At 45.1% G+C, this 15,247-nt stretch overlaps 1 protein-coding gene across 1 annotated transcript in view; it reads left to right on the forward strand.

The window, feature by feature from the left end:
* The first annotated feature begins 5,766 nt into the window (after positions 1-5,766).
* The window catches only part of CAV1 (caveolin 1), a 31,598-nt gene continuing 22,117 nt past the window's right edge, over positions 5,767-15,247 (forward strand). Inside the window, exons 1-2 of the mRNA NM_001003296.1 lie at positions 5,767-5,796; positions 7,054-7,218. Coding sequence (NP_001003296.1) covers positions 5,767-5,796; positions 7,054-7,218 — 195 coding nt within the window. The remainder of the gene's footprint in view (positions 5,797-7,053; positions 7,219-15,247) is intronic.

Here is a 15,247-nt window from a genome sequence, read left to right on the forward strand (position 1 = left end):
TTTGTATCTGCTACTTCTTGGATCATGAGAAGAATCTTCCCCAATAGCTTGAGGGTCCAAGGAGCACAGAGATATGGAACAGAGCCAGCACAGACTTACAGTGAAAAGCAGAGCTGCCCCAGTGGCCCTAGCCTACATCAACTGAGCCCCAGCCCACCCAACCCATAGGTCTGTGTGAACGAACGGTTGTTCTTGAGCTACTGAGTTTTGTAGTAGTTTATTGATGCCAAATGATTGTAGCACTAATTGATTGATACACCCTAAAATTCAGTTTTAAAATATGTAGTGGATATATGATGACAAAAAAGTGTTGTTTCACATCATCTTTCACTTTTAATTAGCTATTGTGATATCACTCAGACATAGCCAGAAAGCCTCATCCACACTGATTCAGTGTGTACAACTATACCTTTACCAATTTTAGTTAGGACACCAAGAAGAATTGTACTTTTCTACACAGGATTTGCTATCCAAAAGCTTTCCCAAGAATTAATCTTATTTCAATAATATTAAATAACCAGTCAGATTGGTTTGGTCTTGGATAACAAAGCATTTGATAAGAAAATTGGAAAGTAAACTGACATGATAGCTAAAGGCCAGATATATTATTCCACTATCAATATTTTGAGTTAATTAGAAGGATAAAAGCCTTAACACAAGGTTATCAATGAAATATAAATAAATGTAAATAATGGCTATCAATGAAATATTAAATATTTAAAATTTGGATTTAAGGGTTTGTTATAATTCAGAAATACCAGATAGAGCTTATCAGATGTTTCTGGCAAAATCTTGGCAGGATTTGGTTGAAGGAAAAAAAGAAAACTTAATGATGACACTTCTGATACGTTAACTTACGTTCTTTTCTAGTAGCCCCTGGAGCACTCCCTTACCCCACCCACCTCTAAGCCTAGGGAAGGATCCTTACAGCAGAAAAGCAGAGATAAGGCTTTTCTTGATTCCAAAACCCCTGGTGAATGCCTGGGGGAATTCAGGTCACACAAAAATTGTTGGGTGATATGCAAGCATGGCTTCCTGTGCAAGGGGGAGGAAATTGGGAAAATAAGCAAAAAGATTTTTGACATATGTGTGTCTTTAGCCAAGGCTCAGATAAATTAAGAGGATATAATCGCTAAGACAGTTGTGCCTCCTGTTTCTGAGTAGGGCCTGTGGAGATAGCAACCCCTAGAGTTTCTCTGTACCCCGGCAGGGCATTTCTTCTCTGCAGCACCTTCACCATGGGTGGCTCCAGGCTGCTACATCAGGCCTGCCCATTCAAATGTATTAGATGTAAATAGAGGCCCAATTAAAAAAAAAGCAAAAACAAAAAAAACACAGAAGTAGCAAAAAGTGTCTCTGGGCCTAAAGAGCATTTTGAATGAACATGAAGGACAGAGTAGCAACACCCTGAATGGACCAATGATTGAAGATAGACAGGATGATGATGTACCTATCAGCAGATCCAAGATGCACAGCGAAGGAAGAGACTCCTCCCCAGACCCACCCTGAGATTCCGTAGCAATTCAGAAGCCCCTGGGAAGTAGGTGCAATCCCAGCAAAATGGCAGAAAAGTTTCTGCCACCTGAAGGTATGGGGGGCGGGGGGGGGGGGTGAAAGAAATTAAGCTCTGTTACAAAAAAAGAGAGAGTTACATCTCACAAGGGATTTCAGTAGTAACCATGTTTTCTACTTTTAAAAAATCTGAAGCAAATATGGCAAAATGATATTTGATTATACAATTTGCCGTATCTTGGATGGTTAAGCTATGTTACAAGAAAAATACTTTAAAATATATTTATTTTGATTCTGAACCTGTAGGCTGAAATTTGTCCCTACCCCTAGCATCTGTTAAGACTTACGCAGTATCTTCTGTGCTTTAAGTGCATCACCTCATTAAATGTTCATGGCACCGCTAAGATGTCAATATGTGTTCCGTTTTACAAATAAGCGGAGTGAAGTTAATTTAAAAAAAAAAAAAAAAACTGGATGAAAAAAATATTTTCTCATCTTTTCAGGAAGATTTTTGAATGTACAAATAGTTGTTTGTTCTTTTTTAAGAAAATAAATAGAAAAAAATATTTAAAATACTCAAAATGGAAAGGCACAACAAGGAAGAGTCCAGGGGACCACTTCAAGCCAGAAGAGGGATAAAAAGGGATCAGAGGATTAGCCAGATTTTCATCTAGAAAGCTAATTTTTTTCCATATATAAATGGAAGGATGGAAGAAGGTAAAGCAGGTATGGGAAGAAGGCCTGAATGGAATTCAGTAGAAGGCGTGTGAGGTGGTGATGCTGAAAAACAGGATAAATGTTCAGCTGAACACAGAGCTTGTAAAAATGTTGGTATTTATGCATGTAAATAGACACCCTCTGAAATGTTCCCTCTTCCCCTTCTGACTTTCTCCTTAAGGCCCCCAACCTCCCAATGAGCTAGCAACTCACTAGCCAGCGGGACTCCAAGGCTCCAGAGCTGTGACCCACGTTGGGAACGCCAGCTGGGTGCTCTGTCACCCTGGTTGTTATTCTTTCTATATCACACCTAGGGGTAACTGTAATCTCTTTTCTGAACTCACTGACAAAGTCATAGTTGGGCAGTCTTGGGCTTCTCGGTGTTGATAAACATTGGAAAGGTTCCTGCTTCTTAAAACCACCAGTATCACTGTAAGCAGTCAAACCTTGGACTTCTAATCCTAGAGTGGAAATCAGCTGAAGCCAGTTTAGCGTAAGAGGACCTGGGGTGGTGGGGACCTGAGAGGTTGGGGAGCAGGGGCTGCAGAAGATAAGAGAACACAAAAGGCAACTAACTTCACAATTTTACCGTGAGTAGATCTCCCCAGGTTACTTAAGAATCCTATGTCCCAGAAACTACTAACAGGAACTCTAGTTATTTATCAACTTTAAAATGCTCCTTACTCCCGCAAAACTCTTCAAGAACAAATCATTTTTATGTATTTATTTATTTTTTCTTTTTTATGTATTTAGACTTCAATCTCCGCATCTCTAAGACAACTGATTTGGATGAATGGTGTCCCTTTTAGCTCTATATTTTTAGTAACCTATAAAGCATGAGCTGCCCTTTAAGGTTGCTTCTTTAAAAAAAAATAAAGGGGGGGCAAATAAGTCGCCATGTGGTCATTTTTTAGTAAATGATTTGGAGAAATTTATTAACTTGCCTCCAAGCCTAAAGTTATCTTTAGGGGTATCGAAGAAAAACTATTTTATTCATTATATCATCTATCCATTTCAGATCTTATACCTACGCTAACAACATTATTCATCTTTATTTCTCATGAAGGTGGAGCCAATTCTTCAATTCAGCTATTATAACCAGAATACAATCTGTTTCTTTTTGGGTCTAACTTCTTGTTGAGGCAGGTTAACGAAGAGTTTGTGGTTTTTCCTCTCATTAGGAATTCATTTTGGCATTGACAACGCTTCACTGATCATTATGATTCCGGGCGCTGCTGTTGATTTGGCTTCGCCATGGACCTGCCTGGGTTGAGCTCGTTAAGCATTCACTCACAGGCCTCCCCGGAAAGTCCATTCCTTGCTGGAATGCAGGACACACTCTCTCCCTGTTCCTGTTGACTTTTTTCACAGTCAAGATTACTCATCGCAGCTGAAGACTGAACAACAATAGATGGGAAACGGTTTCCACATTTTTCCATTGGCCATAACCACAACTGCTTTGTAACCAACGCTCATGAAGGAAGAGCTAGATGAACAGCAGTCCTCCAGCAACCGTCAGAGGTAAGCGGGGCACCGCACAACCCGGTGACCCTGACACCACTCTTTGCTAGCATGTCATGCTTCTTCACACACAATATGTTCAAAGAATCTACAAGTGGATTTTGGCAGAAATAAAAATTTTAAAGCCCAATTGTTAGAAGATCTTTAGAGTTCTAATCATGACTAGCCAGCATAATTAACGCCAACGTTTGTAACATTTCCCCTGCCATATAATTGAAACTGATCTTTAAAAAAAAAAATTGAAAAAAATTAAAAAATTAAAAATTGGCGCAGCCCGGGTGGCTCAGTGGTTTAGCGCAGCCTTCAGTCCAGGGTCTGGTCCTGGAACCTCTGGATCGAGTCCCACATCGGGCTCCCTGCATGGAGCCTGCTTCTCCCTCTGCCTGTGTCTCTGCCTCTCTCTCTCTCTCTCTCTCTCTATGTCTATCATAAATAAATAAATTTTAAAAAAAAGAATTTAAAGGTTGTATTGCTTTTTACCACCAACAATAGCCTGTCCTTTATAGTTCTTTTACAGTTCCATATATTCTAACTAGATAATCAATTCCAAGGGTCCCATCCTCTATTACCCGTTCTCCTCCTCCTTTTGTGCCTCCGCCTTTATGGACAGACCACCAAAATGTTTCCTGTAACCTGTGCCCCTTCAGATAGATTGTCAGATTTTCTATTTCAAGTCCTGATTTTACTTTTTTTAAATTTTTAAAATCATTTTTCTAATTTTACTTTTTTAATTATTACTTTTTATTTTTTTAAAAAAAGATTTTACTTATTTATTAATGAGAGACACAGAGAGAGAGAAAAGCAGAGGCACAGGCAGAGGGAGAAGCAGGCTCCATGCAGGGAGCCTGATGCAGGGCTTGATCCTGGGTCTCCAGGGTCAGGCCCTGGGCTGAAGGCGGCGCTAAACCGCTGAGCCACCCGGGCCGCCCCTCTAGTTCTCCTTCTGATTGCATATGGAGCCACAGGCCAAAAGACAGTGAACTTCTTGACTTCTCCATAGCCCAGATGTAAAACTACTGCTTATTGTTCCATTCACCTTAGGCGTACGCTTTATAAAAAGATAGCAGCCGCACATTCAGGAATAGAGAAAACATTTGCAAATAACTGCTAACGATTTGTTAAACTTCAGATCGGTTCCTAGAAGAACCGGGTCTCCTCTAACGCACGGGCAAGTGCATTAGAAAAAAAAAAAAAATAGAAAAAAAAATTAGAAAAAGTGCAAAGAAAAAGTCCTCTATGACAAACTTGAAGCTCCCACTAAATATTCCTACAACTGTAAATATTTTTACGTCTTTTGGAAATGTGGCACAACGTGTGGGCATAAGTTTCCAGAAAGTTCCAGAAAGATGGGCGAAGCCTGCCATTCTCGTTTGCTTCAGAGGGTTGGGGGGCAGGGCAGGGGGGGCTTTCAGAAGCGGCGGGGAAACTGGAGTTCCGCGTGTCTGTGTGTCCTGTCCGGGGCCGCCAGGTGTGAGCCGGCGCGTCGCCACCTGCACCGCGCGCGCACGTGTGCTTGCTCGCCGTCGGGGGCGCATCGTGCCCAAAAGTCCTGCGCCCTTTTTCGTCCCTTTCCTCCCGGTGACAGTGGGGGAGAGCTGGGCGGGCGGGGATGGGGGCGGGGAGGCGGCTTCTCCGCGGGCAGATGCGCGGGGAGGAGCGCGGGGAGGAGCGCGACGCCCCGCGCCAACCCCGCGCCCCCGCAGGACGCCGCCGCGAGCCCCCCGGGGACGTGCGCCCCAGGTCTAGGCCACCCCCGCGGGGCGCTCCCCGCGCGCTCCCCGCCCCGCGCCGCCGAACCCCGGGGATGTGCCCGGACCCGGCGCGCAGGTCCCGGCCGGGCGCTCGCGGCAAGCCCCGGGCCCGCGGCCAGCAGGCTCCCTCCCAGCCGCCGCCCCCCGCCTGCGCCTCCCCGCCCCCCCCCCCCCCCCCCCTGCACAATACAAGATCTTCCTTCCTCGGTTCCCTTGAATAACAGCCCAGGGAAACCTCGGAGCCTTCACCCAGCCACCGGCCAGCATGTCTGGGGGCAAATACGTAGACTCCGAGGTAGGCTCGCGGGGTGCGCGCGGGGAGCCCCCGGGGCGCCCCCACCCCCACCCCACCCCCACCCCACCCCCCGCGGTCGGCCGCCGGGCGCTCCCCCGGCGCGGGCACCTCCGAGGAATGGGCCTGGGCGGGGAGCTGAAGAGGGGGCAGGAATGTCGTCCAGGCTGCTCTTCGGAAAGGGGGGCCGGCGGGCCCTAAACCAGAGGGAGGCTGAAAGTGGGGGCGGGGGGCGCCCCGGGGTCCCGAGATGGGGACCAGAGCACGCTCCTGGGTCGTGGGCGGGCCCGGGGCGCTGCTTTAGGTCGGGACCCGCACGGCCCAGCCCCTGCGCGCTGGGGGGCTGCGATCGGGGACGCGGGGTGCGCCGCCATCCCCCCGCGATCCGGGGGACCGTCCCCGCCGCTCCGCCAGGCGCCTGGACCGGCTGGCACCGCCCGAAGCCCTCGGGCCGCCTCAAGAACCCTTCCAGCATCGCGGCGCCCGGCGGGGTGTTTGCAGAGGGGGGACCTGCCCTCCCCTCCCCTCCCCTCCTGTCCCTGCCCGCCCTCCCCTCCCAGTGCCACCCCTCGTCCGCGCGGGGATCTCGCTCCCCAAACTCGCCCTCCGCCCCGCGCCCCGCCGGCGGCCTAGGAGGGACCTGCGGGAGGTCGGGGAGGTCGGGGGCGCCGGGCAGGTGCGAGGTCGCGGTTCGGGGCGGTCTGCAGGGGGGCGGGGGGCGCTGCTCCCGACACGGGCGCTTTCGGGACGCTGAGCCCCGCGGGGGCGGGGGGCGCGGAGAGTGCGGCGAGCCAGCAGGTGTCGGGGAGGTGCGGCAGAAAGGGGCAGAAAGGGGGCCCCTCCGGGGGGTCCCGGGGGCTCCAGCGGGCCCGAGGGAGACGCCGGAGAGCTTCTGGAGAGCAGGGTGGGGGAGGGGCGCCCCGCAGCCGGGGACGGGTCCCCGCGGTCGCTGGGGGGCGCGCGGGGCGGGCGCGGGCGGGGGCGGCGCGGGTGCGCGCTGACCCCTGGCGGCGGGCGGCGGAGGCCGGGGCTCCCCGCGGGCACCGAGGGGTGTGGTGTCCTCGCCTCCATCCTCTTAAGCGCCGGCGGCGCCCGAGCGGCCAGTTGGCGGGCGACCTCCAGGGCCGCCGCACCGCTCGTTTTCCTTTTTGACATTTCCTTTTTGACATTTCCTTTTTCTGGCATTGCCTTTTTTGACATTTTCTTCCCATCTCCGCCCCCCCCTCCCGCACCCCGCCGTCCCCCCCCCACCCCGCGCAGGGGCACCTCTACACCGTTCCCATCCGGGAGCAGGGCAACATCTACAAGCCCAACAACAAGGCCATGGCGGAGGAGATGAGCGAGAAGCAGGTGTACGACGCGCACACCAAGGAAATCGACCTGGTCAACCGCGACCCCAAGCATCTCAACGACGACGTGGTCAAGGTAGGGGAGGCGGCCCCGCCCGCCCCGGGGCGCTCCGAGCATCCTCCGCTACCTGGGCCCGCGCGCGCTGCCTCCTGCGCTTGAGGACGCGGGGCCCCGCAGTCCCCCCACCTTGCCCTCCCCCATCACCCCGCCGGCTAGTTCGGCTGGAATCTCGCTGACTGCCCTCCTCCTAGAACCCCACTTCTCCCCGGCCAACACACCTCCAGATCTCCGCGACAGGTTGGCCCGCGCTCCTTGGGCGAGTGAGGCGCTTGGCCCTGCGGGGCACCCTCTTGCCTGTTCCCAGGCTTAAACTCTAGCGAAGGGGGGCGCCCTATTGCACCTAGAATTAAAGCAAGTAAGGTCACTGTGTAAGTTCTTTGTGGCTCGATGATCTATGGGATACCGAGTGGGCAGGTTGTCCCAGCTCAAATCAGGGTAACCTCAAGTTATTTTCTTAACTATAATAAGGTGGGTAAAAATGCTTCAGATTGATATATTATATATCACATATATGGAGAGAGAGCATCTTAACTGGAGGGGGAAAAAGTGGTACTCGTGCACGACCAAGCTAATTTCCACAACCAAAAATAATGAGCGCCTCTGGATTTCTCCCATAGACACCCCTAGCTAGGTATATAAAGTCACTTCTTTAGTGACTGCCTGGGTCAGGCTTCCCCGAGTTAATGAGACACTCAGGCTGGAGTTCCTTTTTATATTTTCAGAATGTGTTTGGTGATTTTTTTAAAAAAAAATAATAAGGCATCTGAATGAGCTATTGGCCAAACTTAGATTTGAGTCAGTGATCAATTTTTGATTATCATTATATTATTCAACTTTGACCCTCTTAGCAAATTAAGTCAGGGAAATTTATTGTCCGAATCCATCTGGATTGGGAAATCATGGGCTTGAGCCATTCTTGGCAGAGGGTTTTCTTTGAGGAGTGGGGAGGGCCAAGGAAAATCCTGGCCTGGAAGATTATAGCGTGAAGACCCAGTTCTGCACAACTCCAGAACAGCCAATGGGGCAGATGAGCAATTTCCACCTACCCAGTCTCCTATCTGGGGCTGGGAAGAGCCATAGTTCAGAGACTATGCACATTTATGAATAATTTATTTCAAAAAGGGAAACAATTTAACCTGTAACGGGAAGGAAAATGTAACTGTCAGAATTGACTCTCTTGGCTTGCTGGTAGAGGAAAAAGGAAAATTGGAGCATTAGTAGGTTTTTCTACTAGCCAGATTATGAAATATTTAAAAGCAGCAGCAATAAAAAAAAAAAGTAGCTTATAAACTTGAAATTAGAATTGCTAAAAACGATTTACTAAAAGCGTCACCTTAAAGAGAGGGAAAGACATTTTTGCTTTTTCTCCTTCTCATGTAGCTTTGGACAAGAAGAAGAGATGCCAGGAAAAGAGGCAGATTTCAGAAAGGGCTGGCTTCATTGGAGCCTCCCTGTTGTTCCACCGCAGTGTGAGTGGGGTTCCTGGAGCAAGCAAGCCTCCCAGGATGAGTCAGAGAGGCCAGCAGTGTGGATGTGGGTCTCCACACATAGCATGACTAAGCTGAGAAAGAAAGGCCCCACTGGGAAAAGAGACTTCAACGCAGATGGAAAAAAGGCATAACAGGCTTAGAGGAAATAGCAGTTAACAGAATAGCATTTCAAAGAGCAAGTGTGGGGATCCTCATATTAAAAAAAAAAAAAATTAAAAGGAAGAGTTGCAGCAAGCTCCTGCTGGCCTAGAGAAAGCAAACCCCTCCCATTTGCGCCTATGAGCAAAACAAGACACTCAGACAGAAAAATCCACCTTGGGAAGAATTTGGTAGGCCCATTTACTCAGAGGCCTAGTTGAGAAAGGACTTCGGAGGACTTCCTGCAGAGAGAGGCCCAGGCTACAAGTCCAATTTCTGTCCAAAGAGTGACATCTGCAGTAGCCCAGGAGGGGTAGCCTATAACCTGCAGAGACTCCTGTTTTAGAAGTGCTTTTCAAAAAAAAAAAAAAAAGTGCTTTCTATGAGTCCCAGCACAAACATGATGACAGAAACAAGTATGACCCTCTCCATGTTACACGGCAGTAAATAAACTTTCCTAAATTTTACTTTTGACAACATAGACTTCTTAAAATAACAAAAACATCCAAAGTTTTACTGTTAATGCATGGTAGCTTAAAATGTCAGGTAATAATAAAGAAACAGTGATCAGGGTACCAAATCAGGTATGGAAAGTTCTGTTTAAAGGCAAGCAGCTCTGTAAGAGCTGCCTTTGCCAATTCTATAATCACTAGCCAGTTGTGGCTCTTTCCGTTTAAATTTCAAGTAGTTAACATTATTATAATTAAAATTCAGTTCTTTAGGCACACTAGCCACATCCTGAGTTCTCAACACGAGGTTACTGGCTCCCAAATTGGACAGCACAGGCTTATAACATTTCCATCATCCTGGAAATTGCTTTTGGACAGCGCCAGACTAGTTCTTTACATTTTAAAAAGGCTCTTATACCAAGTTTAGAAAAAGAACTCTAGATGGAGAAGAAATGAAACCCTGATGTACAGTGTGAGGCGCAGCATGGTGTATCTGCACAGTATCCTTTCAGTCTCATAAAACAGCTACTCAGGGAGAGAAAGAAAAGTCAGCAGATTAGTCTATACAATTTAATTCCAAGAAGTTCGGTCTCCTACCTTACCTAAAGGTCTGCTGTACTATATTACATCTCTATAGACATTTATACCAAAATAGTAGGCTATGAATGCTTTTTAAAATTTCCTCTGATTAAAGCGATGACAACTTCAGACCCTTCATTCTCCCTCTGAAATTTCTATGTCTTCTTTTCATGTTCACATTTTCATTTGTATGTTTACTATGTACTTAACTGGAATTTCCATATAAATAAAACATCAGATTTATGATTCTGACATCATATTAGCCACCAATAAATTAATTTGTTAAACTCACCCTATGCTAGACTATACACTGCACGACATACTAGAAAGCATAATTCCTAAAATAAGTTGTAGCAATCACAAGGGTTAGAGTTAGAGAGACAAGACGCATATGGATAAAAAGTTTTAAAGAATACACTATAACACAATACTAAGTCACTGCCAAATGGTAACTAATGGATCCTTTTCTGCTTTGACTACTAGGAAACATAGTTAGATTTTAAGTTTCATTAATATGCATCACTACCCTCTCCCACTCTTGGTTTTGTATTTTCACTTTCTTTTTTAATTGACATGCTATTTTATGTGGTCTCTACTGTGAACCTTCTCATTATCATTTTGGTAATAAATCAAAAGCAAGCAGTATTTAGGGGGAGTGGGGGGGAAATAAAAAAAGGAAAAAAGTAAGCAGTATTGAATATTGAATAATAAAAAGGTTTTTAAAAAGTGAATGATACTATGTTGATCTTGGTAATCAAACAATGTAGGTGTATATCAGATCATCACATTGTACACTTCGGGGTTTTTTGGTTTTGTTTTCGTTTTAAGATTTTATTTATTCATGAGAGACACACAGAGAGAGGCAGAGACACAGGCAGAGGGACAAGCAGGCTCCCTGCAGGGATTGATAGAGGAGTCGATCCCAGGACCCCGGGGCCACGACCTGAGCTGAAGGCAGACACTCATCCACTGAGCCACCCAGGCATCCAACATTGTACACCTTGAATACATACAATTATATTTGTCAATTATTCTTCAATAAAGTTTGTTTTTTTTTAAGTGAATGGTATTGGTAGTGTTAGGGAGATCCTACTGTGGATAGGACAATGGGGTCGGGGAAGGAAGATGGATTCTAGATAGTTTAATAGAGAAGGGCATGAAGGAGTACAGTCTGAGTTGGATCATGAAGGGCAAACAGCTGAGAAAAGCACAGGAGGGCTTCAAAATAAGCAAGGCATGGAGATGGGAATGTCTCATACCGGGCATGATGGAAGGTTTCGTAGCCCATTTTGATTGAAAGCAGAGAATTCACGTGGCAGAGTGGTAGGTCATAAAGGTGAACGGACTGATCATGGCCACTTGGCAGAGGCCTTTATCCAGCACTCATGAGAAGTTTGGACTTTATCATCTCAACAGTGAGAAGGCAAGACTTCAGGCTTGAGTATGACAAGATGAGGGTGGGCTTTCTCAAAGATGACTGGCTAAGCTACAGGATGTGATGAAAGGTAGCCAGTCTGGTTGAGCAGAGAACAGTGAAGACGTAATTGCACTGTGGTCTAGACATGAAAAAGAAGGACAGTGTGCAGTGGCACTGGAGACAAAATCAGAGAAGCATAAAATGACAGGATTTTAGAATTGGAAGAGAACATAATGGCTCCCAGCCCAACTTCCAATCCCTTGAAAGAAATTTAAGGGCCATAGAAGTTTAAAATTTTTATCCATGTTTTCAGACGGTCACTGTGCAAAACAGATATTTTGAAATGTATGATAAAGGGAAGAATGGACAAGATTATGTGATTCATGTAGACTATTGCTATGAGGGGAGAAATGAATTGAGATGATTCTGAGATTAGTCCTGAGAAGAATCAGAACATCTGAGAGAAGACTTCTGTTTGAAAATAAAAATATACATTTGTAACTTTCCATCATAAAACTTGAATATAATCATTCTTAAATATGCTCAAACACAAAATTTTCTTTGGCAGCCAAAAAAAAAGTCATACACATGGTAATCAGATCGGTTCTGATTTCAAAATGACATCCCAACGTCTTCTTGATCTTTTTCAACTGGAAGGCATCCTAAAGTGATTGATTGATCTCAATATAATGGCAATTACAAATTCCATATTTATTTGATATACATATAATCAAAGCCTAAGATTTAAAAGATCAGATTGTCTCAAAGCCCTCAACACCCTGTTATTACTCTCTTCCGTTGGAATTGGTATTGGTTTCGTTTGTCTGTTTGTTTAGGAGACAGCTCCACACGATGGTGAGTGGTGACGGATATTTTGCCACAAATGAGATCATGCACAGATTTCAGAATCCCCTGCTTGTAAAGGAGCAGGATGGTCATTTTTGGCGGGAAATTTTCTCACATCACTGAGCAAAAAACAATACTAAAATGAGGGATATTATTTATTCTTACGCATCCGCAAACACTTTCAACAATGATATACATTTTAAGTGATTCTTAAAACAAAGTCTCTTCTTTCTTCTCCATCTCCTGTCACCAAAAAATAATTTGAACTATGAAAAATACCTTTGAATTATGAAAAAGCTCACGATGTGGCTTATTCTTCCAATTAATAGCAGTGTTGGCTCCATTTTAAAAGGGCTTACAGTGAGAACAGCTGCAATAGTAAGCAGCATCTGGAAAGTCCAGTAATTTGAAAAACCACCTGCTTATGGTCCTGCCCACTCAAGTCCATAAAATAACAGACTTTTTCATATTCTGAATGAAACTGCTTTTCAGTTTGCCCTACTTTTCAACATAAGTTCTCTATGAGGAAATACCCACAGAGAATTCGCCCCTATAAGAATGGGGCTGTGTGCACTGACCTGTGGGGTTCTGGGCCCTTTCATGATCCTTCTGGCTTGGTTTGTGTGGGGAATGGGAAAGACTGCTGTTTTCATACAAAGATTTTTTTTAAGATTTTATTTATTCATGAGAAATACAGAGAGAGAGAGAGAGAAGCAGAGACACAGGCAGAGGGAAAGCAGGCTCCATGCAAGGAGCCTGATGCGGGACTCGATCCCAAGACCCCAGGATCACACCCTGGCCCAAGGCAGGCGCCAAACCGCTAAGCCACCCAGGGATCCCCACAAAGATGGTTTATGCCAAGAAGCACATGCTGTCTCTTCTTCTACACTCTGGACCTTGTATATTATGTCCTTTATGGTACCCTAAGGCCATGGAGAAAGAGATTTGCATAGTATACTTCTTTTAAAAGAAGTTCCTAAAAAAAAGAAACCCTCAGCCCCTAGACAAATGCCTGACATATACCCTGATAGAGTGGAAAACTATTGCGCCAAGATAAGAAAAAATATTTTTGTGAATTTTGTAACTTTCTCCTCCAAAACTTGAATGTAATCATTCTTAAACATGCACAGACACAAAATTCCTCTTCTTTAATAGTCAAAGAAAGGCATGCACACAGTAATCGGGTCAGTTTGGGTTTCAACATAATGGCCTATTGCTTTCATGATCTCTTTCAACTAGAAAGCATCTAGTCCCATTAGTGTGGGACTGGACCCCAAGGAAGGAGTAAAGAATGTCAAGGCCAACAGGTTTCTTTCCCTCGGTAGTCCCTAAGAATTAGGCTTATAAATGGGATCAAACTTCTTTAGCTCATAAAAGCTAATAAACACCAGCCCTAAAAATATTTTGGGCAAGCTATTTTGTTTCTATGCTTCAATTTATCTAACTATAAAGAAAAGAATGAGAGTCATTCTCATACGATAGCACTCCCTCTGAAAGTCATCCACCTTTCAATAAATAATTATTATGCACCGTGCTGGTGGCTACCGTATGTAACTAGATATGAGCACCACTCACGCGGAGTTTATAGCTACTTCCTTGCTTCTCTTTATACAGTTTCCTTTGCAAACTTTTGTTGGAATTCTTTTACCAAATTCCACTGTCTGCTAAAACTTTATAACCATCAGGGCTTAGTTCAAAAAAATGACTCATCTATAATGTCTCTAATTGTTCCTGAGCCAGTAATCAAGGCATGGGCAAAATAAGAAACATATATATTTTTAAACAATTTGCCTCTGTTCTGGTCCTACACGAAATATGATTAAATTGTGGGAAATATTTCTGTTCTTCTTTCATATTCTCTCTTCCTGTATTGGCTCTCAACTTCCAACATTTGTATTGAAAATTTGAAATTTGCAGCTCTTTAAAAACCCCATAGACTCTTTACAAATCCAAGAGGGCTTTCAAATGTGGCTAGGCATCTGAATCACCGAGGAATTTTTGAAAACACAGGTGCTTGAGCTTACTACACAGATCTATTAAATTAGAATATGTAGGGCTGGAGCCTAAGGATCTATATTTTTCAAAGTTCCCTGTATAATTACATTGTGAAGTCAGATTTAGAAAGGGTGGCTTACAGACATACACTCTGGGTAGTTCTATCCCAAGAAAATAGAGGACTGTAGAGTAACACTACATAACTCTAGACATTCTCCTTGCCAGAAGAATATTTGAGGGTCAGGCCAGTTTGAACTCAGAGAGTTTCGAAACACCATGAAGAGCTCCCAAACCAACTTTGTTCAATGGTTCTCCACCCTGTGAGGCCACTTGGGCTTAGAGCCAACCATAAACTTAGCATTGCTGGGTCACTGGGAGTGGGGCAGCCATATGCTTTAGGTTGTCCCATACAGACAAGGTAATACTGATCAGCCCTGAGTAACTATTAGGGGCACTATCGATAGTGCCCTTTCCACATTCAGAAGTGTCCTAGCATGGAAGAAAAATTATATGGTCACAGATGGATTGGCAATGGCCTATAGCTGATTCCTATAACCTGGAAATACATCAGGAATCCCTACACACACTAATTTTTAGCAGAATGGGCATAATTTCCACGCGCCAGTCATGGCATGCCTTTGTTTCCTCGCTACTCTCCAGCATGACCCCTCTCTTACCCTTCATCACAGCCATCAAGCCGCACTATAACTTGAAGGAGGCACTCTTACAGGCCAACCTACTACACCCTCAAACCTTGGTTTCTTTCCTTGCAACATAGGGTTAATGAAAGTGACATCCTTCCATCACATATGTTGTCAGCTCCTCCATCAAAGATTAAATGTTTAAAATAGTTTTAACTATTTTTCAGTTAGTCCAGGAAACATAAAATGGCATGCTTTCACACGAACCATTGTTTAGGGTGGGGGAAGTGTTTTTAATTTTGTCTTAAAGGAAATCTGCATGATCCATGTACTGTGCAACTACCAGGGGAATTAATTGGTGGAACAGATTTACACCTGCAAGGAATACATATTTCCTGCCTCTCATGGGAACTATGTTGATGTTTCAGATATAAAATACATCTTGTTTTCTTTATTGAACCTTGAGAAGATGTCTTCTTGTCATTATTT

The sequence above is a fragment of the Canis lupus genome, chromosome 14 (genome assembly GCF_011100685.1).
Source record: "Canis lupus familiaris isolate Mischka breed German Shepherd chromosome 14, alternate assembly UU_Cfam_GSD_1.0, whole genome shotgun sequence".
Lineage (NCBI taxonomy): Eukaryota > Metazoa > Chordata > Mammalia > Carnivora > Canidae > Canis > Canis lupus.